The sequence below is a fragment of the Mesoplodon bidens genome, assembly GCF_964165515.1.
Source record: "Mesoplodon bidens genome assembly, chromosome: 3".
NCBI classification, from domain to species: Eukaryota; Metazoa; Chordata; class Mammalia; order Artiodactyla; family Ziphiidae; genus Mesoplodon; species Mesoplodon bidens.
The window spans coordinates 137401265-137428214 of NC_138178.1; the positions used below are offsets into that span (position 1 = coordinate 137401265).

Here is a 26950-nt window from a genome sequence, read left to right on the forward strand (position 1 = left end):
TTTTTTTTGCAAATAAAAATTCTTGATTAATAGTTTTTTTCCCCACTTCCTATCAGCACCCTCCAGATATTATTTCATTGTATTATGAAACTTGGCAAACTTGGAACTCCGAGAAGTCTGGTCTCTACCTAATTGTTATGCCTTTGTATGTAATTTTTTCCTCTGGTAGTTTTTAAAAAGATTCCTTTTCCGTATCCTGTCACCACTATTTACTGTGTGACCTTGGGCAAGTTCTCAACAGAGGTAATGAAATAGTATCTGTATTATAGGGGTTGTTGTGATGATTGCATTAATAGATGTAAAGCATTTAGAGCCCTGCATATTTCAAGTATGATATAAATGTTAGTATTTGTTATTTGTTTGTTTTACCATACTTGATGTTCTGAACACATTCCCATGGTATGCCTAGGTATGTGTATGTTGTGTTATCTGTAGGCACTCTTTGAAATAGATTGTTGATCTGAAGTTCAGTTCTAGGAAATTCCTTAGCCTTATATATCTTCGAATATTGCTTTTTTAGTAATCCTTCTTAATCTCTGTGTTTTGTTCTAGGCAGTTCCTAGGTACATTTTCCAATTTACTAATTCACACTTTGACTTTGTTCAGCTACTTTATGTGGCCTCGGTTGCTTTTATTTCTCAGTGAATACTTTCTTATGTTCAGGTTCTCTCTCTCTCCCACTCACTCATTGCCACCTATTCTGGTTTGACTTCTGCTATTATCCTTTTTTTAAAAATATAAATTTATTTATTTATTTATGGCTGTGTTGGGTCTTCATTTCTGTCCGAGGGCTTTCTCTAGTTGCGGCAGGCGGGGGCCACTCTTCATCGCGGTGCGCGGGCCTTTCACTGTTATGGCCTCTCGTTGCGGGGCACAGGCTCCAGACGAGCAGGCTCAGTAGTTGTGGCTCACAGGCCTAGTTGCTCCGCGACATGTGGGATCTTCCTGGACCAGGGCTCGAACCCGCGTCCCCTGCACTGACAGGCAGACTCTCAACCACTGCGCCACCAGGGAAGCCCTGCTATTATCCTTTTACCCCCTTCTTGTCTGTTGTTCTTTTTAGCTTTGGAAGGATCCTAAACATACACATTTTAAGTTATTTTCTGATTGCTATTTTTTCTTCTAGATGGAATTCCTACAATTTTTGATGTTTGTTGGCTGTCCATCTTAGTTTAGTTGTCCTGGTGTGTTTTGGAGTTTGGTTTCATATTAGATAGAATTTTTTTGTTTTCTTTCTTTTCACCCTTCTTATCCAGTGTTTTTTTGCATGCACCTTTACCTTGGCTCTGGGGTGCCCAGTCTGAAACCATGTCTTATATTAGAGGCTTGGTTCCCGATTCTTGATAACATCAGGATCAGGCTTATCTCTCCAAGAAATACAGACTTAAAGAAGGTGTGTGCTTCTGTTGAAGGAGCACGTAATTTCATTTAAACTAAATTCCCTGGCAATGGCTAGTAAGTAGCTTTTCCCTCCTCCTTTTACAAGCAAGAGAGCCCCTCCGCCACAGGCATTCGTTTCAGTGAGACTGGTTTCTAACCCAGCCTTGCATGGGGGCATTTTTAGTTCTGTTACTATCCCTACAGGATGTGGACTTCTGTGCATCTCTGTTACTTGAGCCCAGGAGAGTCACAGTTTCAGTTTCACCAAGTGCTTTGTATTTCAGGAGTTTATCTTTAGCAGGTGGCTTGGTCTTCTTAATTTTCTGTTTTATAGTAATGTATTTTAAAAATACATTTGGAACAGAGGAACACTTCAAAGTGTGAATATACAAAACCATTTTAATGGAAGTCATCATTTAAAATTAATGTATTATATATCATACATAGCCTTCAGAAAGGTCCCAGTTTGCTCTCCTACGTACGAGAAGTATATTTTTTTTTACTCCTTTGCCAATAGTGGACGTTATAAATTTTTGATCTTTGATAAAGTAATGTGTGAAAAATAAGTTTATTTTTAATGGCTAGTGAGATTCATCATTGCTCCATATATTTATTGGCCACTTGCATTCTTTTATGAATTTCATTGTCTGTTCGTGTTCTTTGTCCGTTTCTTCTCCTTTAAAGTGTTCATTTTGTTGTCTTGTAAGACTTTTGTTATTTTGGGAATATTAACTTTATCATATATATTTGCCTTTCAGGCTTATGAGCTTTGTTTTATAGTGCAGAAGTTTTATTTCTCTGGAGTTACTTTTTTTTCCTTTGGAGTCGGTCAGTATTTTCCTTTTTGCCATTGTGTCATACTTAGAAAGTCCTTTCCTACCATAAGATTATAGAAATATTTGCCTAGATGTACTTGTATGATTTTATTGTTAGTATTTCAAACTTAAATCTTTAATCACCTGGTGTTTTTTTAAGATCCACGATAGGGATTCAGCTTTCCTCCATGGGAGGGCAGGAGTGAAATAGGCCAGCCGTTCTGACACCAATTATTGAATTTTTGTTCCTGCAGCTCTCTTTCTGGAGTCTTGGCTCTATTCCACTGATCAGTTTATCCTGCAGTAGTATTCCCTCTTTTTTTGGGGGGGGGGCCTCTCACTGTTGTGGCCTCCCCTGTTGCAGAGCACAGGCTCCAGATGTGCAGGCTCAGCGGCCATGGCTCACAGGCCCAGTCGCTCCACGCATGTGGGATCCTCCCAGACCGGGGCATGAACCCGTGTCCCCTGTATCAGCAAGCGGACTCTCAACCACTGCGCCACCAGGGAAGCCCAGTATTCCCTCTTAAATACCATAATTTGAAATTGTTTTAATATTAGGTATGGCAAATTCTCATGTTTTTAAGAATGTTTTGGCTGTTCTCATACATTTAATCTTTCATATGAATTTTGGAATCATTTCATCAAGGTCTGGGAACAAAAAGACCCAGTTGTGATTATATTGAATTTATTATTAATAAAGGGATGAAAAATGTCTTTACAATATTGAATTTTCCTATCTCAGAAAAAAGAATGTCTTGTATTCTGAGGCTCTTAAAGGTCATGAATATTTCTTGTTAATTATTCAGATATACCTTTGTTGACATTTTTATTTATTTTCTAAATGATTATTATTAATAGTTTTCTTATATGATTTTCTTTAGTCACATAACCTTCTTGAACTTTTTCTTCTAACAGTGTTTTAGATTTTGAGTTTGCCATCACATAGTCGTTATCTGCAAGTAATAATCTGATCTCATAATTTTATGCTTTTTTTTTTAATGTGACTGCATTGATCAGTATTTCTAGACATTGCTAAATAATAGAGGTATGAGCAGGTATCCTTGTTCTTGTTTCTTTCTTGGGAATTGTTCTAATCACTATGCTTCCTTTCTGGCTTGAAATATGTATTATCATATCATAGCCTATGCAGAGACGATCATATGGTTTTTCTCCTTTTAACTTTTAAAGAGGTGACTTATATTAATGGGTTGCCAAATGTATTTAAATTCCTAAAATGTACCCTACTTGGTAACTTGTAAGTAACTAGCGTTACTTGTCTTTATTCCGTAATATATGGTTCTATTTTACTTGGGGTTTTTTGCATCTGTATTAATGAATGTGTTTGGACTATAGTTTTATTTTTTTAGTGCTATCTTTGTCAAATTTTATGTCAGGATTGTGTATGTTTATAAAAAGTGGTAAGTTTTTTTCTCTGTTCTTTAGGTAGTTTAGGTAATTTGGGAGTTACATGTTCTTTTAAGGCTTAAAACATCTTGGTTGTGAAATTGTCTTACCTGATGCACTTTTATTTTTAATAACTTTATTTTGAAAACAATTCAGACTTACAGAAAATATTTAAAAAAAGAATACAGTGAACTTCCATATTTACCAAATGATAAGTTGTTAACATTTTGCCACATTTTTTTATAAACTCTTTTTTCCCTCTGTGTGCACACATGCATATTCTCTTTGCTCACACAAATACATATAAGCCAGCGCACAATCACACATTCCACTTGGTTGTCATATTTTTTCGGTCTTTAACCTCGAATTGTTCTTCAGCCTTTTTGTTTTTTGTTTCTTGTGAGCCCTGGAGCTTTTTCTAAAGATAGTTCTTTGATAACTTTCTCATTTTGTTCCAGAGTTACTGGTCTTTATTCCATCACTTCTTGGGGGGAAAAAGAAAACTGGTAATTTGTTTTCCTAGAGCATTGTTAATTTCCTTCATATTTTCATATTTATTGACAAAGAATTATACAGTATGTTTTATAAAAAACAAAACAAAAAACACCTACCTGTGAGGTGAGTTTAGCCTGTTTGGTTTCTAAATTTGAATTGTAGTTTTTCTCAATTAGGCTAACTAGTGGTTTATCTATTTTAATCATTTTTCTCTCATGTAATTATCATATTTACCTTAATTTTTCATAACATATTCCTTCAGCTTTCCTTAGGTTTTGTTTCTATGTGTGTGGTTGTTGTTTTTACTTCTTGAATTGAATATTTAGTATACTGGCCTTCACTTTTTTACTAAGAAAGTATGAGTTTCCATGAATAAGATTTGGTTACATCTCATAGAATTTGATATGAGATTTTTCTTATTGTTTCTAAATATTTTGTAATTGTAAAAATATACAAAGTCAATGCAAAGTTGATTAGAAGCATGCCTTTTAAAGCAATTTCTAGATGTTTGAAGTTTTCTTTATTGTTACCAGTATCTACTGTTTGTTGTATTAAAGTCAGATAATATGGTATCATTTGTTTCCTTTCTTTTTCTTTCTTTTATTTGGTCCCCAGGGTGAGATCGGTGGGAGTGTATTAGGAAAAGCTATAAAGCTTTTGTTTTTCAATATACAATCCAATAAATGTTTGAGTTTTAATTAGTGTTTTTAAGTGTGTTTGAACACAATACATAGTTTTGATTTCAGCATATAGTGTTTTTGATAGGTTTGCTATAATTATCTGGCATAAAAATAGTTACTTAGCACATAAAATTTGTAAGTTAAATTATAATTTTAGACAACACCCTCATCAATTATAAAAAGATACCCATCCTCGTTATTGCTTTATTCCTTATGCTTGCCTTTGTCTGATATTAAAATTGCAACCCTTGGTTTCTTTTTGGTTATATTTGCTTAGTATATTTTGCCCACCCCAAAGCCCTATATACTAGGATGTCTCCACTATTGAGTTTCTTGTTTTGATTAATGTCTTGATAGCATTAATCTGTCTTTAAACAGATTTTTCAGAAATGGTACATGTATGATATATTTTTTTAGTGCTGGCATATTTGATAATATCTTTCTATTATCTTCATAATAAATGCCAACTTTGCTGGGTCTAGATTTCTTGGAATATACCCCTTTACCGTCAACATTTATAGGTATTAGTTCATTATTGCCTATCATCTGACATTGCAAATAAGTTTGAGGCCAGCCTGGTTTGTTTTTGTTTTTATTTTTTGGCATGTTTTATTTGTCTAAATTCTCATATTCTTTTTTCTTTTTCATTTTTTAAAATATTTTAATTTTATTGGAGTATAGTTGATTTATAATGTTGTGTTAGTTTCAGGTGTACAGCAGAGTGATTCAGTTATACATATACATATAGTCATTCTTTTTTAGATTCTTTTCTCATATAGGTTATCACAGAATATTGAGTAGAGTTCCCTATGCTACACAGTAGGTCCTTGTTGGTTATCTATATTTAGTAGTGTGTGTGTGTTCATCCCAAGCTTTCAATTTATCCCTCCCCTAAATTCTTATATTCTTGAAATTCATTATCTTCACCAGATTATGCTGTGGTATTGGTCTGTTTCTACTAAAATTATCTAGTACTTGATGAATGCCTTGAATCATCAAGTTCAAATTTTCTCTCAGTTTAGGATTGATTTCTTCTTTCTTTGAGGTTTAATTTCTCTTCCATTATTTGATTTTCATTTTACAGTGTACTAATAAACTGTTGAGTCTACAGTGTGTGTGTCTTTAATCTACTCACTTTTACCTCTTTATTCTTACTATCTGCATACTGGATGATTTTTCTTATTTTGGTTTTTACTTCTTGTAAATTGTTTTCTGTAAGTTCTTTATTGCTTTTCATGTTATTTAAAATAATACAATAATGTTTTATCTCTTAAATTACATTCCTTAGCTCTGTTAATACTTTTTATATTCTAGTTTCTGATTTTTCATACACACTTACTTTCTTACAGTTCTGGAGGTCACAAGTCCAAAATCAGTTTCATTGAGCCTGCAGGAATGTGCTCAATCTGGAGGCTTTAGGGGAAAAATGCATTCCCTTCCTTTTCCAGCTTCTGGTGGCTGTCATCATTCTTTGGATTGTAGCCACATCACTGTCATCTTCAAGGCCAGCATCTTCAGATCTCTCTCTGCTCTCTCTTCACATCACCTTCTCTGTGTGTGTCAGATTTTCTTCTGCCTCTATAATGACACTTGTGATTGCATTTAGAGACCCCAGTATAACCCCAGATATTCTCCACCAACCTCCCCAATCAGAAGTTTCTTAAGTTAATCACATCTACACAGACCTCTTTTTTCCAAATGAGGTAATGTTTATGTGATTAAGGCCTGATGTCTTTGGGAGCCATTATTCAGTCTACTACAGGTATTGCTACTTCGGGATGAGGTTGCCACATTAGTGAAAGATCAGATTAGAGTAAATCCTCATGGATTGTATGCTGTTACAATCACAGGTATTGTCCTCTTTACCAAATGATGCAAACTCAGATGCCATGGTGGGAAAGTGGATGAAATGGTCTAGATATGGTCAGTAAGGAGTAGTGGGGACTCTGGAGAATGCATGTTGCTTGGGGAGAGGAACTAACAATATATGTGAAGGTCAAATTCAGGCTACCAATTTGTAGTCTTAGTTGGTAGCTGCTTTTTTCTTTTTTCCTTCTTTAAAAGTTGACTTTTCTGTAGTAAAATAATCTTATTTATCTCATAATCTTCATCTTGGTATTGAGAATAAGTTTTTAAATGGGAATTCATTAGCATGATTTTAGACTAAAGTATTAATTTACTAATGCCATTTATGTAGGTATTCCTAAAACTTTAATCTTCTCACTTAATTTCTTATACATTTCTCAGAACAATTACCTTGTTAATTAATCAAGGTTGATTATTTATCAGTAAGGAAAGTTAGATATTAAGCTAAAGGACTTGTCCAAAGTCTCATATTGGATAGATATGTAACTTTTAAGTTTAGTCTTATGATTTTTTGTTTGTTTTTTGATTTATATGTGCTTTGCTGTTGATGTGAGAATAATTCTAAAGACATGAGAGTGTCTCCCTAGTGTTAAATTGGATAGTTGGGCCACTTCCCAAGTTCTTTTACTTTATATATTGGGATTTTGTTTTTCTAGATCAGTATTTTTAAGAAGCTTCTTTTTCTGTAATGTTATTAAAAAGTTAAACTAATGACAAGTCTTAGAGATGAACTTAATAGTTTTAAAACATAATAGGGGGCTTCCCTGGTGGCGCAGTGGTTGAGAGTCCGCCTGGTGATGCAGGGGACACTGGTTCTTGCCCCGGTCTGGGAAGATCCCACATGCCGCGGAGCGGCTGGGCCTGTGAGCCATGGCCGCTGAGCCTGCGCGTCCGGAGCCTGTGCTCCGCAACGGGAGAGGCCACAACAGTGAGAGGCCCGCGTACCTAAAAATAATAATAATAATAATAATAATAAAACATAATAGATGTTTGCTTGTTTGGAATTTTTTCTTGAATTTTCCATGAAGTATGAGTATATGCTTTGAGTCCTTATATATCTTTTTTTTTTGAGTCCTTATATATCTTAAAATGTCTTTCCCCCTATACACATGAATAATAGTTTGGATGATATGTAATTAACTTTAACTCTTAGAACTGTTTATTCTCTACTTTAGGATTCAGTTTTACAGTTGGCAATGGCTGATATTAATTTGATACTCTTTCCTTTGAAGATTACCCAAGATTTTCCTAGAAGCTTATAGTTTTTTTTTTTTCTTTTCCTTGAATTTCTTCAGTTGTGGGTAAATAGGGGTGGGTTTTTAGCAATTAATCCTCCTAGATATTCAGCGAGCTTTGTAAGTTTAAAGACTTCTACTGAGGGAAAAATTTATTTCTTTGATTATAGCTTCTCTGTTTTCTCCATCAGAAAGTCTTATTTTTTTATGTTTATATTTATTCCCTGGGTGTACTCATTCTGTTACCAAATTTTTATTATTTGCACCTGCTTTTTCTTTTGAGCTAATTCGTTCAGCAAGTGTTTATCGAAGGTCTGCTGTGCTAGGGGAATCCAGAGTGTTCAAAGGAGGCTCTCCTGAAGACCTGATACTTGAGTTAATAATCTGAAGAATGAGTATGAATTGGCTAGAGTAAGAGAGGAAGGAATAGCTTTTTATAGAAGAAGTGGCATTTGTTTATGTTATTTGGAGGAAGGGGACATGACAAGTACTAGGTACTGTAAGAAAGCCCTTATGGTTGGAGTAGAGAACGTTATTGGGGCGGCGCATTATGAAGTAAGGTAAGTCTGGAGAAGGTTGATGGGCACCTGACTACTCAGGGCTTTCATGTGAGCCATATTAAGCAGTTCATTATCCCCCCAAAGAGAGGAAAGCCATTGAATGACTTTTAGTATAGAAGTGATACAGTGAAATTTATATTATCTTTTTTCTTCTGGTTTTATTGAGATATAATTGACATACAGCACTGTGTAAGTTTAAGGTATACAGCATAATGATTTGACCTACATATATCATGAAATGATTACCACAGTAAACTTAGTTGAACATCCATCATCTCATGTAGGTACAAAAAAAAAAGAGAAAAAAAAATTTTTTTCTTGTGATGAGAACTCTTAGGATTTACTATCTTAAAAACATAAATATAACATACAGCAGTGTTAACTATATTAGTCACATTGTACCTTACATCCCTAGTACTTATTTATCTTGTAACTGTTAAGGTTGTACCATTTAACTTCCTTCATCCATATAATTCCCTTTCCCACCACCCCTGGTAACCACAAATCTGATCTCTTTTTCTATGAGTTTGTTTTTTGTTTTTTGGGTTTTTTGTTTTCTTTGAAGTATAATTGATCTACAACACTATGTTAGTTGCTGGTGCACAACATAGTGACTTGATATTTCTGTAGATTACAAAATGATCACTGAAATTTGTATTTTGAAAAGTTTACTAAGGTTGCAGTTTGTAGAATGAATTGGAGGGAGGCCAGCATGCATGTGAAGAGACAAAATAGGCTGGTATAGAATAATGCATTGAAAGATGATGGTAGCTTGAAGACTATGGTGTTAGAGAAAAAACTGGGCAGATTTGAGAATACTTAAGAAGTAGAATCCATGGAACTTGATGTTGGACTGATGGGAGATAGAGTAGAAAGAGGTATCAAAGATATGTCCTTGGTTTCTATTCACTTTGATGAATGATGGTGCCATTCACTGGCAAAAGCCATGAAAGAAAAAAAAAAAGGAAAAAGATATGAAAGAGTACCTTGGGAGCTAGCATAGAGTGAGAAGAGGGCCTAGGTCTAAGCCTTGAATGCTAATATTTAATGGCTTGAGAGATGAGGATGGGCCTGCAAATAAGACAAGGATGGAAAAGCTAGGGTAGGAGGAAAGCTAGGAGTGTGTAGCATCTTGAAAAGCCAATGGGAAGAGTGTTTCAAGGAGTATTGTGTTGAATGCTGCTCTGAGCAGTCAGTCAGACAAAGGCTAAAATGTCCACTGGATTAAACTTGGAGGAGCTTGTTTTGATGGAATGGCCAGACAACAGTTTGCAGCATCAACACTTTTTTTTAAAAGACTTTGAACTGTAGAGGAAAGAAAGAGGCAGGAGGTAGCTAGAGGGGAATGAGTCACCTAAAGACTTATTTTTAATGGATGACATTTGAGTGTCTTTAAAAGTTGTACTCCAATAGAAAGGGGGAGGTTAAATATAAAGGAGTGAAAGAGGATAATAATGTTATTATTCCTGGGAAGACATATAAGTCGTGTAAGATTCCTTTGAAGCATGGGCTCCAAAGCTCTAACAGAGGGATTTAACTTAAGTGAGAGGACAGAAAGTACTCTGTTATAACAGAAAGGTATGAGGATAGGATGGGTACCAACATGGGTGGGTTTGTATGTTTGGAATCAAGATGAGGAAAGACCTGAGTTCTAAAAGAATTCCTCAAAGTGATCTCATTTATTGTTTTGTTTATTGTTTTAACTGTGGTATCTATTTGGCTATTCATTGTCTCTTTTGAAAATTTTAGTTCAGTAATTGTTTTTCGTTTCCATGAACCTACTTTCAGAGTGGTTTGTTTGCTTTTTTTGTTTTTGCTTTGGTTGACAGCTTGCAGTTGTTTCATTCATTCAGTGTCATCTCATAAATTGATGGGTGTTTTCTAGTTTGGAGCTAATGAATACTGAGCTCACCCACCCACCCCCAATCGCCACCTTTAATTTCTGAATCTTTAAAAATACATCCTCTTAGTTTTCTTTGCTCATTATTATATTTTATTTAGCTCGTGTATTTGAAATTGGCATAGCCAGAAATTGCAGTTAGTTCACTGTTGTTTTCTGTCAGTCTCGGACAAAAAATAAAAGTTGGATTTCTTGCTTTTCTTCCTTGCTTTTCTCTTTACCTTTCCTTCCTCCTCTTTTTTTGGTCATTTACTTTGGTAGTTTAGAAGACAAATTATGTAGAGTAGGCAGAGGAAGAAATGACACTAAAAGAAGTTTCTGCTTTCTTCGGTGACCATCTTCCATGCCTGTCTGCCTTGTGTGTTGTCTTTTTAAAAACCTACATTTTTAGATTTCCATTACTTCATTTGCAGATATACAGGATGGCTTGTGTAGGAGAGTTAGAGTGTTAGTCCAGAAACCTAGGTCCTTTTCTTTCTTCTTCTTTTTTTTTTCCTCAGTACGCGGGCCTCTCACCGCTGTGGCCTCTCCTGTTGCGGAGCACAGGCTCCGGATGCGCAGGCTCAGCGGCCATGGCTCACGGGCCCAGCCACTCCCCGGCATGTGCGATCCTCCCGGATCGGGGCACGAACCCGTGTCCCCTGCATCGGCAGGCGCACTCTCAACCACTGCGCCACCAGGGAAGCCCCCTAGGTCCTTTTCTCAGGCTTAGTGCTCAACTAGCTTTTTGACCTTGGGCAAGTCATTCTGTTTCTCTGTACCTTCTCATTTGTAAAATAGGTTTAGACAGATTATTTCTACATTTTGGCTCTGATTATTTATACAAGTTATCAAAATCAAATTTGTAAATATAAATGTGTGATTATCTTTGTAATGATTAGAAATTTCAGACTCCAAATGGGAGAAAAATTACCCAAGATTGATCTTTTCTCCTCAAATTGTGTAAAATTTTGTTCATGTGCTTATGTATCATTACCGTAGATAACTTTGAGATGGTTGCCTTGGATTACAAAATATAATTTATGAATTACCATGTTTCATAGCTTGGGAAGTTAAAAGTAGTTTACGTAGCCTAGATTATCCTTTTCAGAGAGATGTGGCCACAAGGACTTTGTGCTTCTTCTCTGAACCCCATCTATGCAATAAATTGCTTAGTATTCTATTGTTCAGTAAGTGTGCATTCCAGAGGTCAGCTGACCATTTGTGCTCATCTTTGACAGTCTATTCATACATAAGCATTAGTGGGCAATGTAGGGTATACCAAAGGTTTGGTAGTAGTAGAGAGTTCACTCCTCACTGCAAACGACTTCAGTGTTGCCATGTTATACACTGCTACCAGTGCTGCTAACTGGTATTCCATTTTTTCCCTTCTCCCCTAAGAAGCTTCAAGTCTCTCTTGCTATATAGTTTTTTCCCTCTGGATTTCCCCCAACTTTTAGATTTCTTATTTCTTATGGAGGTCTAGTCCAGATTTTCCCCCCAGTTTTTATAATCAAACCTATCTCAGTGCTCATCAAACAAAGGTCCTTCAGTTAGCAGCATCTACCCTCCTTCAAATGCTTGTTTAGCAGTGATCTTTTGTTATGTGAGTATATCTTTTGATCCTTACCCCCTTACTTACATATCTGATCAAAGTAGTGTTTCTCAGAAAAAGTAGGGCTTGCTGTAAGAAGAATTCTGGTATCAATTACTAAGGGAATATAATTTTCTCAACATTGTTTACATTGTCTATTTTGTCCTCTGTTAATGGAGCACCGGGGCGTTCTGTATTATACTATAGTCTGTAGTGTTTTAGTCTTCAATTTTTTACTAAAGGACTCTGCCAAAATTGTCAGTTTAATAACTCGCTTCATGGCTAATATGGTGCTTTAGGGATCTTAACAGTGGAATGAATATATAGAGCTTTTTTTTTAACTTGGGATAATTCTGAGTGGATTAAACCAAATGATCAGGTTCAAGACTCTTCGTTATGATTGTGAGATCGGTTTTACTTAATAAAAGGCAGTGGCTGAACTTTAATGAATACTTCCTGACTCAGCCTTAGGATTTTTCAATTTGGGAGTTTGGTTGGTTTTAAAAGACAAAAATGGTCACCAAATTTTCTGATTATATCAAAGATGAATTCAGTCTTATGATTGTCATAGTACTTTGTATTGAAATGTTCAGATCATCTGATAATGCTAGTGTTGTGATGAGACCCAGCATGTGCTCAGAGTAGATTTAACACTAGGTGAGAACTAGAATTTCTCTCAGAAACTAACTTAAACTTTCATGGGCAAACTGAATCGCCTTGGGATTTACTGTTTGTAGATACATGCCAATTTAATAACTTGACTAAATAAAATATTCTTTAGTAGTCCACTTATGGAAAATGACTATATTCTTAAAAAGTAAAAATTTACTTATAGTATGTCATAGTATTTATAAGTATGACATACTTATAAGTACTATGTCATAGTATTTATAAGTAAATAATTTCTGATAACTATTATTTTTATATAACTTATCTGCTGTATTTTGTAGCTATAGTTGGCTGCTTCACCAGGCTTCTACAAATTATTCAGAATCACCTATTTTCAGTATGTAAAAGTCCAGACACAAAATTATTTGCCCTTGACTATATTTTTGCATTTGCAGTAGAGCTGGACCTAAAATTTTATCAGATGATTGACTTGGTTTGTTACATTTTTATATTTCTAATATATATTTTTCAAAAGTTGGGGTGGGTTTTTTTTTAGAAAGGATACCCTGTTTATCTTCAAAGAATTATTTGTTTGGTAGTTTCATATCTATATCTATATCTATAGATAGATAGTTTATCTTCAAAGAATTATTTGTTTGGTAGTTTCATATCTATATATCTGTAGATAGATAGATAGATAGATTGATCGATCTCTGGAAAATAACTACTGGACTTTTCTATAAAAGGAAGAGTAAGATCCCTGTTAGGTAATATCAGAATCTAGATGTGTTGTGTATGTGGGAATGTCATAATTAAATAGTTTCCATTTGCTGAGTTCCTCATTTTTGCTCTACTCTGTGTGGCTACTTTGCAGCCATTACCTCATTTAAACTTTGCAGCAACATTCAGAGGTACGTATTAATATATGCCCATTATACAGATGACGAATGCTAGATTGGTGGTATCAAGTGTCTTAAGTGTACAGTTGTCCCTCAGTATTCGCAGGGATTGGTTCCAGGAGCCCCCATGGATACCAGAATGTGTGGATGCTCAACTCCCTTCTATAAAACAGCATAGTACAGTGAATACGGTGGGCCCTCCATATCCATGGATGTGAAACCCGAAGATATGGAGGGCTGACTGTAACACCTCCCACCTCCCCTTTAGCCTAGCTAAAGGAATTGAGGTACAGAGATGAAGCAACTTGCTGTTGACCTTCAGCAGATGACTTAACCTCACCATGGCTTAATCATCTTCTATCTACCTATCTATCTAGGCTTTCCATCTAATCTTTACAACAGATACACAGATGCCTAGGTTCCAACCGTACTGTGGAAATTCTTGTTTTTTTAATCTTAACTTTTCAAAAGGTCCACAGATAATTCTTTTGTACAGGCATGACTGAGACCATTGCAGTAGTAGTAAATGGTGCTTTAGAGCCAGGCAGGCTTGAATTAGAGACCTGACTCCCCTCAACTTGTCTGATGAGTGACGTTGGCCAAGTTCTTTAGTCACACTAAAGTTCATCTATAAATTGAAGATAATATTATTACCTACTTTAGAGTGTTGTTGAGAATGACTTCAGGTAACAGTTGTAAAACACTTATCAGTGATTTAGAATTCATCTTAAACATTGTCTGCTATCAAGGTATCATTACTATTGTATCTTTTGTCCAATCAGAACACTCACCCTTGCCATATTGTGTATCAGCTTGGTGTCAGAAAGGTAATTTGATGAATACCACCATAAGGAATGAATAATGGCTAGTTTTCATTATTTAACCTCCATTAGTGGAATTGTAATAGGACACAGACAAGTAGGCAGGAGATCATTTTATCATACCAATCAACCAGACTTCTCTGCTCTGTATTAGTTTGGCCCTCGTAGGATAGAGGAGGGAGAGGTTGCTGGGAAACTGTTTCCTTTCTGAGTTGTTTTTCTTCTTCTTTTCTCTCCCAGCTTCTTCTCAGAGCTTAGCATCACTAGCATCATCAATCCCCTAATCTCCTAAGTGCATCCTGATTTACCTGGCTACTTTTCCCCACTCCTTCCCATCTCGCCTTCACCTCCATTAAATCTCATTGTATCCTTCCTTCAGATTGCATTAAATTGTGACTCATTTGATCACTTGGACCCCAAGTCTCTACATTCTAGGCCATTACTCAAGTAAAGGCCAACTGTCTTCCTGCCTTTTGTAAGCTCATTCCAGACCAAGGGTTTTAGCTTTTGATTATTGGGAAAGGATTAGATTAGCTAAGCTTTCAGGCTTGTCCACAGTGCTGTCCTAGACCTTTTGATCTCCTTTTCTGTTTATACCAAATGGTTATAGAGTACCATATGATGATACGTGTTATTACCACTAGATTAGGTTACCATAGATGAATTTTGTTATATCTACATATGACAGTCTTTGTTATATGTATGTATAATTGCTTTGCAACTTGAAAATTGAGGCTGAACCACTTACAGTAATCTAATAACTTATTGGCTTTTCAGAGACTGAAAAACCTATGGAAAAGGTAGAATTTGAGCTAGACATTAAAGGATGGGTATACTTATTTCTAAAAGTAAGGAGGAAAGACTTAAGGGAAGGAGCATGCAAATCTGGATCATTGTGAGTAGATCTTTTTCTACTTTTTCAGAGAGTTGATGTAGTAGGAATAAAACTAGATATTTGGAATCAAACTTGGGAAAATCCTGAATGTTCAACTAAGATGTTTGAATTAGTAGGCTTTTGGTATGTCCTGTGAATTCATTTATTTGTTTTTTCTTGATTAATATATACATACAACTTAGTTCTGAGATTCCCTAAGAGATTCACATATTCAATGCATCCTTAACCACTTGACATGGTTCATGTAAGCTGATGGCCACTGCCAAGTCTCTTTTCGATTTCAAGTACTTGTTCCTTGGGGAGAGTGTCAGATCAGCTACTTTTATCATGATGCTTTAGTTCTCTCTGCCTGTTGTACATTCTGAGCTGTGCCTGATCAGCCTTTCCCCCAATTCTTCCTTGTTAATCATCAGGTTCCAAGTCAGCAGTGAGTGCTTATCACAAGAGTTGTGAATTCTTATTTAAAGCTTTCTTTGTATTTCCTTCACTCTTAAAAAGGTTGTTGGATATGTAGTTTGTTTATAAGATAGTTATTAACTTTCCTGTTTCTCTTCCTTTGCAGACCTAGAGGATCAAGACATAATGGGAGCATTTTTAGACAAACCAAAGATGGAAAAACATAATGCCCAGGGGCAGGGTAATGGGTTGCGATATGGGCTAAGCAGCATGCAAGGCTGGCGAGTTGAAATGGAGGACGCACATACGGCTGTGATCGGTTTGCCAAGTGGACTTGAAACATGGTCATTCTTTGCTGTGTATGATGGGCATGCTGGTTCTCAGGTTGCCAAATACTGCTGTGAGCATTTGTTAGATCACATCACCAATAACCAGGATTTTAAAGGGTCTACAGGAGCACCTTCTGTGGAAAATGTAAAGAATGGAATCAGAACAGGTTTTCTGGAGATTGATGAACATATGAGAGTTATGTCAGAGAAGAAACATGGTGCTGATAGAAGTGGGTCAACAGCTGTGGGTGTCTTAATTTCTCCTCAACATACTTATTTCATTAACTGTGGAGACTCAAGAGGTTTACTTTGTAGGAACAGGAAAGTTTACTTCTTCACACAAGATCACAAACCAAGTAATCCGCTGGAAAAAGAACGAATTCAGAATGCAGGTGGTTCTGTAATGATTCAGCGTGTGAATGGCTCTCTGGCTGTGTCGAGGGCCCTTGGGGACTTTGATTACAAATGTGTCCATGGAAAAGGTCCTACAGAGCAGCTTGTGTCACCAGAGCCTGAAGTCCATGATATTGAAAGATCTGAAGAAGATGATCAGTTCATTATTCTTGCATGTGATGGTATTTGGGATGTCATGGGAAATGAAGAGCTCTGTGATTTTGTAAGATCCAGACTTGAAGTCACTGATGACCTTGAGAAAGTTTGCAATGAAGTAGTCGACACCTGTTTGTATAAGGTAGCTAGACTTTTTTTTTTAGATGAAATGATTTTATGTCATCTTAATTACTACTCTAGTATATAATCATCTTAGAACCTATAGTACTCAGAAATAAGTTTTTGGTACAGTTGCAGGATACTTTTCATCAATTATGAAAATAACATAGGAAATACTTCTTAGAAATAAATTACGCGGTTACCAAAAATGCAAGGGTTATAATCTGAATGTTTAGTCTTTTAGTAACCATGACTACTTGAGCTTTATAATATTGTGGAATTTTATCAAAGGTAAAAAGAGTGTATCATGTTTTAAAAAAGGAAATGGGGAGGGTTAAGCCTCGGTGTCTATATATGAAAAGCATTTTAGAATTTTAATATTTTATTTTTACCATGTGATATCTCAGTACATTTATGGAAATACTTTGAGACTATGGTCTAATGAATCTGTAGCACCAACAGAGGATTTAGTGATCATTTGGTGTGATGTAATAGAAATAGCCTTGGACATGGAGTCAGAAGAACTTGGTATGAGACTGTGTATGACTTCAGGTAAGCTATTTAAATTGTCTGGAAAATCAGTTTCTTTAATTGTTTAAAAAAGAGAGAGAAAGAGAGATATTATTACCCTGTCTCATGGGGTTGTCGGGATGATCAAATGGGATCATGTATATAGATGAGCAAGAGAAGGCTCTGTGGACTTAAAGAGTCAGACCTGGAATCAAATCTTAACCTCTGTTACTTTTGTACTCTATAGTCCTGAACAAATTGTTCCACCTCTCTCAGCTACTGAATGGAGAAAATAGTATCTAACTCATAAGAGTGTTGATGAGCTAATGTATACATATGAAGTACCTAGTTTTAGCAAACAGTGTGTGCTTGATACATGCTGCTCCCTTTTCTAGAAAAGTTAAAAATGTTACACAATTTAATTCTTTAGTTGCAGTGCTAAGACTAGAATCCAAGTCCTTGACTTGGGTGCAGTGTTCTTTACACCACAGTTCTATTTTGTCAATAATGCTCATTAACTAATTCTTTGTGTTTGTTTGTTTAACAAATGGTGATTTTATAAAACTCTTCTGAGGCTGTATATTTGATGTCCTTTTAAAACTCAGAAATAGAAAAGTCAACATAATATTCTTTGTGGTTTTATATACACAACTGCCAGCTGTACTTAAAATCTTAATTAAAAATCAGGTTTATGTAACATCCAACACAAATCAAGTTTATGTAACATCCAACACATACGTTTAAAAAAATCAATAGAGCAACAACTTAATAGTACACACTATTGTTTAAATTTCTGAGTTTGGGGGGAACCAAACAAGGATGCTTATGTTCTTTGTCCCTTTTAGTATAAAAAAGGGACAAAGTAGCATTCATTTGTTAGGTTTATCCTGTAGCACTTGAGAGTTAAATACTTGTTAACTAAATTAAAAGCTGTTTTCTTGAGAGACTTGGTCAGATTCAGATATTAGTAAATTATGACTCAGATTCTACTTTATCTCTTCTGCATTATGCTCTATTTTAAAAATTGTTCAGTATCTTATCATTTGCCTCATTTTATACAATTTTCCCTCAATATTTTAAATATTAAATTCTTTGTATTGTTTGCTTAAATGAATGGTATAACTTCAATTTTCCCATATAGGGGAATTAAATACTTAAAATGTTAGAACTCCAATTATTAATAGGAAGAGGAAATCTGATTTTGGGGGAGGCCAAAATTGATTCAAGTATTTTAATTATAGCATTTTGAATATCTAGGTGCCTTTAAAAACGAATGTACTTCCTAAAAGTTAAACCTTTTTTTTTTAATTATGAAAGTTAAAAGCTGGTTTATAAACTTTATATATGTAGTTTTACTTCTAATTCCATATTTCTACTTATTATGAAGTAAATGAATTAGCCCCATAATTTATTTTAAATGTAAATTTGTCAAAAAAATAAATTTGTCAAGTATATGTGTAACTACAGATCAAATCATGTTGTAAAGAATATGACTAGAATTTTCTATCTTGTTTAATTGAATGAATGTATGTGTGTATGTGTATTTGTGTTAGGTATCACTTCATGTTAAGTAGGCCACCAGTAAATGTTCAGAAATATTTGTTTTATAGAGCTTTAAACTCTACTGCAACTATCATTTTTTTAATCTCTGTAGTGTTTCTCTCCTGTCTTTTGGAGTATTGGTTATTCTGTATACCATATGTACAATATATGTATTGGGGGGTGCCCCTCCACATGTGCATATATATTTTTCTCTCCTTAAGAACAATATATGTTTTCACTAGAGCAAGTATAATTGGCATGACTGTAAAGGTTCTCAAAGCTTTGAAGAGCAGAAAGAAAACAAAATATTTTCTCAAACTTTTTTCTTCCCAGGGAAGTCGAGACAACATGAGTGTGATATTGATCTGTTTTCCAAATGCACCCAAAGTATCGCCAGAAGCAGTGAAGAAGGAGGCAGAGTTGGACAAGTACCTGGAAAGCAGAGTAGAAGGTGGATCATTTAACAAAAAATAAGTAGCTTTATTAAAGAAAAACCTCAACATAATCAAACTTTAACATTTTAGCTTTTAGATCTTTACATGCCTTTGACATTTAGTGTACAAAAGTGGGAAAGGGCATTTCTGTAGTAGCTGTTTAGATATTTGTTATTGTCCTATCACAGTTATATTAGAAATAGCAACTCGGATGGCCCAGTACATTCTGTTCAGGATATATTTGTTTAAAAAGGCTAAAGTGTTGTGTGCTTTCAAATTCTTGATGAATTCATTGGCATGAATAATTTTATGCCAGGAAAGTCTAATTTGTGGTTTATTTAATTATAAACAGATTTTTAATGATGGTGATAATTTGAATACCATCTTTTTGTGTAAAACTGTGTGTATGAATTTAAGACCTTTGGGACTTTTAAAAAAATAACTTGAAGATCATAGCCTGGTTATTAACAACTTTCATGTGCCACAGCTTTTAAAAATTTATTTTAAACTGTTCCAAAGCTTCTTGCCTAAGCCATAAACTGCCTCACCTAGACAACGTAAACCTGAACAGAAGACATACCTGGCATATATCTCTACCTGGCAGAAATATAAATGCTGGATAAAATCAAGAAATAAGTTGGGAATTACAGAAGTGTATTTGTCATAATTCTGCAAATTACTTTGAGACAATTAGAAAGGTATTTGTAACTCAAGTGTAATGCCTTTAAATATTTGAAAAACTTTTAAATGATCATTGATGCAGCTACTATTTGCCATAACTATTAAGTCTCCCCAGAGAATTCCAGTTTACTGCATATATGCAATTAAGCATGTAGATTATGCAGTTTCTTTAAGCAGAAAAATTTGACATGCCAATATAGTGTTAAAATGCATTTTTGGCTCCTAATGTCATTACTTTGCACATTAAAGACATTTAATAGCATGTAAACATTGATACACTATACACTATTATATCCTGCTGTGCCTGCATTATTAAAATTAATATGCACTTTAATTTTGTTTTCTCCCTTTTTGCTGTTTGATACCAATTATAATTAGTCTGATATTAGAATCATGGTTGGTTTTGATTTTTCAGTACTGTCTGGAGCTGCTATTTTGTTTTTATTTCTCTCCCCTACTTGATAGTGATATATCTAGTGTGTGTATATAGTATTTAGTATTTCATTCACTGGGCGTACTATTCAGTGAGTTTGTTTCCTCACTGTTTCCAAGGGTCTTGGAAATTTTTTGCTTTAAGTGATTCATTTCAATATAAGTTATCAGTGAGATAAAATATTTAGAATGCTACCAAGTCATAGCACATTGGTTCAAACTGCTGGTTAGTGGAAAAATATGAAACCTGAAGAAGAATATGTATTGGGATATGTTGATATTTAATTTATTGGCACTTTAACCTGAGTGTACATGTTTTCTTACCAATTTAAAGAAATAATTTTTATTTACTATGAAATGGGGTCAAGTTTTAGAAATGAATTGCTATTTTTTCTCTTTAGTGTGCACTCTTTTAAGTTTTTGATGCAATTCTAAATAATTGCTTTAGATAAGTAATTTATGTTACAATATTAAGTTTTATATTGCTTATTATCAAGCAAGAATTGCCACCTGAACAGACTTTACATTAATACTCAATATTTTTGGTATGTTGAAGTGTTGTTATACTTGTACTGTTCAACTGGAGATTATTATGTCATAAATTAAGTACAGTATTATTTACTGAGGTAGATTTGATGAGACTGCATCTAGTTAAATATTACAGTAACTAAAACCACTACTATATTTAAAAACATAGAAAGAATGTAACTATTTGCATTGTAAAAGTTGTTATATGTCTTAAAAAGTGATAAATACTGCAATCAGCTTCCAAAACAGGCACTGAATACCTTTTTCTTTTTTTCTTTCTTTAAATACATGCCTTCACTAAATTGCTGTGACCTATTAAACCTCATTTTATTTGCTTTGAATACTTTTGGCTTCTCTGTCCACACCACAGAAAAGGACAAAGGCTTTTTAGCTCTCCTCCTATGACATTCTAAATACTTGACTCTCTAGGGTTGTGAAAAGATTCAGCTCATAATTTAAACCATACCACTTAAGGTTGTGGTCCTTCTACCGATTTAAGAGGATACTTGTGTCATGTATGTATTTTTGTTTGCTACTGACTGCCCAAGCTTTAAAGTTGCTAATTTGGAGATAACTGATAGAATCCCTCAGACTTGGTGGAGGGTGGGGGGGCAGAATATGTTTATACATGAATATGTGGAACATAGATATTCTATACATATACTCCTTAATAAAAGCATTCAGTCTTTTTACAATTCTAATTAAAATGTATAGTTCAAGAGCAATTAAAGGAATATTTCTTAAAATTTCTTTTTCTTTATTTTTTAAAACAGAAAGAAGCAAGGCTAGTGTAGTATTAATGGTCAGATAGTTTAAGTGTATTGTCCCATGTGGAATAGGAGATAACTGTTTTTAAAGTCTTATATTATTTTTTTAAAGAATTTGTCTTCCTGTAATTTTCTTCACAATTAAAATATCCTAATTTTTATATTTTAACAAAGGAGATGTATGAAACATCAAATATAGATGATTCAAGGTAATGTTTTTACACCTGAAACCATCATTGATTGAATTTATCATCAGTGTTCATTTATATTGTATCTAGTTATCTATCCAATAATTGTATTGGCTTAGCAGAGACTGTATGTTAAGTGTATTACAGCTTTAGATTGTGAAATTGTGCAGTTTAGGTCAACATCAAATTCCTTTATTTTTGTACAGCAAATTTCCAGCATTAGAATCATGTAGAATAAATATACTAGATGTTAAAGATTATACAATAAAGGAACTTGGCAAACCAAATCTGAGATCCTTGCTTTTTGTTCAGATTAAAGACTGGTTTAAAAAAAAGAAAAAAAGAAAAAACTAAAAGATGGTAAAATTTGGCCTTAATCCTCAAAGGACAGTTTGAGCCATTTAAAGAAGTATGGGTAGCAATGTCTTTCTTTTAATATGTGGCTTTAATGATGAATTAATATTTTGAAACTTGATCAAAGGATGAAAGGTCTTTACATGCATTGTTATTTTCAAAGGTATTTACAAATTGAGAACTAGAATGATCTACAATGATGACAAAGAAAATTTCTTAGTGTAAATAATGGAAAACAAAAAATTGAACATATAACTTACAAATACCCTTGGCATGATCTTACGTTTAGAATAAATATGCTGAAACTCCAGGTAAAGGCTTCCTGTCCTTAAAGTGAATAGTTTGAGAGCTCTTTAAGTTGTCTGTGCATAATGGTTGGTATTTTGTGGTATGAATAACAACATGCATCTGCATGGCAACACTGCCGATCATATCACTCTATCCATTTAATAACTGAATGTTTTGAAATTAACAATTTTAAATACAGTTGTATGGTTTATCAGATTTTTTCTTTTTAAAAATTTTGTCCTGAAATTTAGCCTTTTTCTATTCTGTAGGCTTTGTTCAAGTAATCAACTAAGGAAATGATATATATCTATTTATTGCTTAAAGATACTTTAGACAAAAGTTAAGCTGAGAGTGGTGTTCAAGTACATGACCTATTCTGCACATGCTACTTAAGTATCATTTTGCAAATATAAACATATGTAAATATGATTTGGGTTAGTATATAATCAGTAAATCCCCCATACTTAAAGGTTTTTTTTTTCTTTTTTCAAATCTTGAAATTGTTTATTTTTTTAAAAAAAATCTGTGTACTGTATTTTCAGGGCAAAGTTCAGGAAACATGTTTCCAGTCTAAAGAGAGGAGTTAATCTCCTCAGATGTAATTAGTTGGCATCTTAAGAGGAATATCCTCATTTGTACACACATACCCCTGATTATGGTAATACATTGATTTTAATATGAAATTTTTCACATTTTTATCTTGTTTATTTTCATTCTTTGAAGTTAATCTGGAAAGTATTGTATCTCTTGTATGATTTTGTACATCCCTTTGTCATCAATTTTCAAAGGTCAATTTGATTTTTATTTTTTTATATAGTTTAGAAAATCTCAGATGTGGTAAATGCCATCTTTAAAAATCTAAGTTATCTTTGTTTCAGTTTTTTAAATTATTAAATTTGGATAACACTTACAAAAAAAGTACTTCTGATTCCCAGAAATCATAAAGAAGCAGGGGGAAGGCGTCCCTGACTTAGTCCATGTGATGCGTACATTAGCGAGTGAGAACATCCCCAGCCTCCCACCAGGGGGTGAATTGGCAAGCAAGTAAGTTATATTCTGCATACTCTTACCATCTATCTCTGTACGTGAAAATGTTAGGTGTCCGTTGATCAAATGTATATTTACCTAATTTCTAAAGTGACTTCAAAATGTTTAACCTGTGGTTCGGTGTTTTTCAGTATTAATGATATATGGTGCTTACTTAGCATAGGTATCAGAATATCATTGTAACTAATTACACTGAAGGCTGTCTTCAGTGGAGGCTTGGATTACACTGATTGCCTCATAGCATAAATGAGATAATACAGTGAAAGAAATTTTTAAAGTAAATTACATAGTACTACAAGATTCTAAGTGTCATTATTATTCCTACTGTTATCATTGGATTTTCTTAATCCCTGGATAACTGAACACCCCATGGATGAGCGTTTTTCTCTTCTTCCATCTGGGCCATTTTTCTGTATCTCTGATTTTCCTAGTGTTTTTGGTTGTTGATGCTGGTTGGTTGGGTTTTGGTGTAAGGGAAGATAGGTAGATGCATTTCTTGCTTTTTTTCTCTTTTCACTTTAGTTCCTAGAACTGTGTGCTAATATGTGTTAGATACTAAGCTTACATCTTTATAAATTACAGTAGAGACTTTAAGGCTTAAAACATTTTCACCTCAGATATCCATGTAATTGACCTACAAAAATATATTGACTAATTTCCTTGATCCTCCACTTGATCTGTAAGTGTAGCTATGTTCTTTAATCATTTCATGTAATTGTAAAACTTCCTGTTTGAAGGTTTTGTTTTTTGGAAATTGTTTCTTCCAATATGATCTTCTGTGAAATGACTGTCTATAAAATTGCTTCAGATCAGTTTTGTAAGTAGGGAGGCTTATAACTTATAAATACCACTACTGATTTCTTATTTTTAATAAAATATTATACAAAAAGTAATTCCTAGACTTGCCAGAGAAATGTCATATTTGACATTTCAGTTTTAATAGAGCTTTTTTAAAGGGGCATTATGAAAAGAAGAAATTTAAGTGTAAAATATCTAAATTATTTTACCATAACAGATTGAAGTTATTTCTACTTCACAACATTCAGCTCTTAACCAGAATATATTAATATATCTTAAGAACTGCATTGTCATTTCTGACTCACAACCACTAAATGCCAGTTCAAATGGAAGTAGCCCATATAGACTGATTTTTTTCCCAAGCCATGACTTTTAGTCTTCTATTAATTCCATTAGTAGGGTGTTACATTCTAGAATAAATTCACCGCTACTTTAACAGTGGGGCCCAAATATCTTAAAGTATGGCTCACTTATTGACAGTAAGAAATAGAACTAAAATAATTTAAGTGTATGATTATCTTTGACATTTTAATGAACACCTGGCTATGAGTTACTAAGCAGTTTTGTGCTCTGAAGAACTAACTTTCTGCATTTTTTTTCTAAATTTAGGCGGAATGTTATTGAAGCCGTTTACAATAGACTGAATCCATACAAAAATGATGACACTGTAAGTGGCATTTAGCTCCCTCTGCTTTCCCTTCCCCTCTACTCTAAATGCATATCCTTCCTACCTGTTTTTGCAGAGCTGTTCATTGCACCCATTCTCTTACACACACCCCTGACTGATTGCTCTGAACTCTGCCAGCACCACAGTCCTAGTGCTTGAGGATATAATCATTTAACTCAAAAAAGAAGAAAGTCCCTTTTAATTATTCTGGTTTTTTAAAGCCTCTCCAAGCAATCAACTTCAGAAGTTTTCCGCCACTAAATGTTTTTTTGAAGTTGGGAATATCTCTGCTCAGAATCTTGAATTAATTCTGAGTTTTGTAAGCAGCTGTAACAGCTTCAGAATGCCCATCTCCATTAATGCCCATTCTTTGCCAAGAACCGTGCATATTTCATTTAAATACTAGAGAATTCTGTTTATATAAAGACATTTAGAATGCCCCATTCTCCAATTAAGTTTCCTGTTACAATTCTGTTGTAGTATGGTGATTACAGAAAAGTGGTAACTTAAAATCATTTGGGCCTGGCTCTGAAATATTTTATATATTGCATTATGAAGCTTCCTCAAATCTCTTATTACTTGAGGTTTTTATGCAATAAAAATTTGTAAAGGTAGTGTTCTAAAAATAAATTGGGTTTATTGAAGAGAAAAATAAAATTCTTTTTAGTAGTTGATTGGTTTAGAAATACATTTGGTCAACCTCATGGTAAAATCATATTTCAAATATTTTATTCCAGAACAAAACAAAGGGTTCACAATTCTTTGAACAGATTAAATACTGATATTTCATAAACACATGTACACATATTATATATTTTAGAAAACATTTATATTCTGAAGGTCAGCTTTACAAAACCTTACCTTTCTGCATTACCCAGGAAATAATGCATCTCTAAGTTTTAATTTAGTTCCTTGTTTTGCTTTGTTTCCTTTTATAAAGGACTCTACTTCAACTGATGATATGTGGTGAAACTGCTCATCTAGCCATGGAGTTTACCTTCACCTCCAAAGGAGAGTACAGCTCAACTTCCTTGAACCTTTTAAACATCCATCTTCAACTTTAAAGAAGGGCATGTATGACATGGGTGAGAGTGATTACACCAGAGAACTTCAGCAGTACCACAGCTAGCCCAGAACTGATTTTTTTTTTTTTGTAAATTTGAGACTTACGTAAACGTGATTTCAAACCATAATACATGTTGTAAATCAGACTCCAGCAATTTTTGTTGTATGATTTTGTTTTTTGTAAAGTATAATTGTCCTTGTATAAAATGCTCATATTTAATTATGGATTGCTTTAAATCACTATCAAAGTTATAAGAAATGTTTGGCTTGTTGTGTGACGCAACAGATATATAGCCCTTTCAAGTCATGCTGTGTTTGGACTTGGGGTTGGGACAGGGAGAGCAGCAGCCATGTCAGCTAGACGCTCAAATGTGCACGTGATTATGGAGAATTATTCCAAAATCTTACAAAGCTGAATATCCAGGGAGTTAATTGAAAACTAGTTTAATGTTTTTGGCAGTGGGATTGGCATTGTCGATAAAGCTGGTCCCTTCATTTAACTGTCTTTTAGGTTCTCTCCTTGTTGCCATGAGTATTGCAGGTAATACAGTATATTCATAAGAATATCAATCTTGGGGCTAAAATGCCTTGATTCTTTGCATCTCTTTTACAAGTCCTTACATTTAATTACTAATTGATAAGCAGCAGCTTCCTACAAATAGTAGGAGACTGCCACATTTTTGCTATCATGATTGGCTGGGCCTGCTGCTGTTCCTAGTAAGATATTATGAATTCCATTTTATCAATAAAGCTTGATTTAACAAACAAGAAATTTAATCATGTATGTGTAATTCCTCCTTTACTCCGCCCTTATTTTAAAGCACCATACCATTGTAAATGAGAATTTTTCTCATGGGGAAAGATGTTAGTCTCTTTTAATTGGAAAATACTGTAACTCAAGGCATAAATGGAACTGTTTCCCTTCCATTAGAAAGACTATAAAAGATTTAAGTCTCTGTTGTTCCTTGATCTATTTTTAAATGGGTTTCTTTCAGGCTGCTTATTTTTTCATTTAGATGTGTTATCAGCCTGAATTTGCCTACTGTTCAGTTAAAATAATTGTCAAAGCTTGACAATCTAACAATCTATTGTAGGGGTGTATGTGTGTTTGTGCGTGTGTGTG

General features: G+C 34.2%; 1 protein-coding gene across 1 annotated transcript in view; it reads left to right on the forward strand.

Moving 5' to 3' along the window:
* Positions 1-26599, forward strand: part of PPM1A (protein phosphatase, Mg2+/Mn2+ dependent 1A) — a 42578-nt gene extending 15979 nt beyond the window's left edge. Inside the window, exons 2-6 of the mRNA XM_081229433.1 lie at positions 15695-16548; positions 18912-19029; positions 23186-23294; positions 24705-24762; positions 25703-26599. Of these exons, the coding sequence (XP_081085559.1) occupies positions 15715-16548; positions 18912-19029; positions 23186-23294; positions 24705-24762; positions 25703-25732 (1149 nt within the window). The 5' untranslated portion in view covers positions 15695-15714 and the 3' untranslated portion in view covers positions 25733-26599. The remainder of the gene's footprint in view (positions 1-15694; positions 16549-18911; positions 19030-23185; positions 23295-24704; positions 24763-25702) is intronic.
* The last annotated feature ends 351 nt before the right edge of the window (positions 26600-26950 follow it).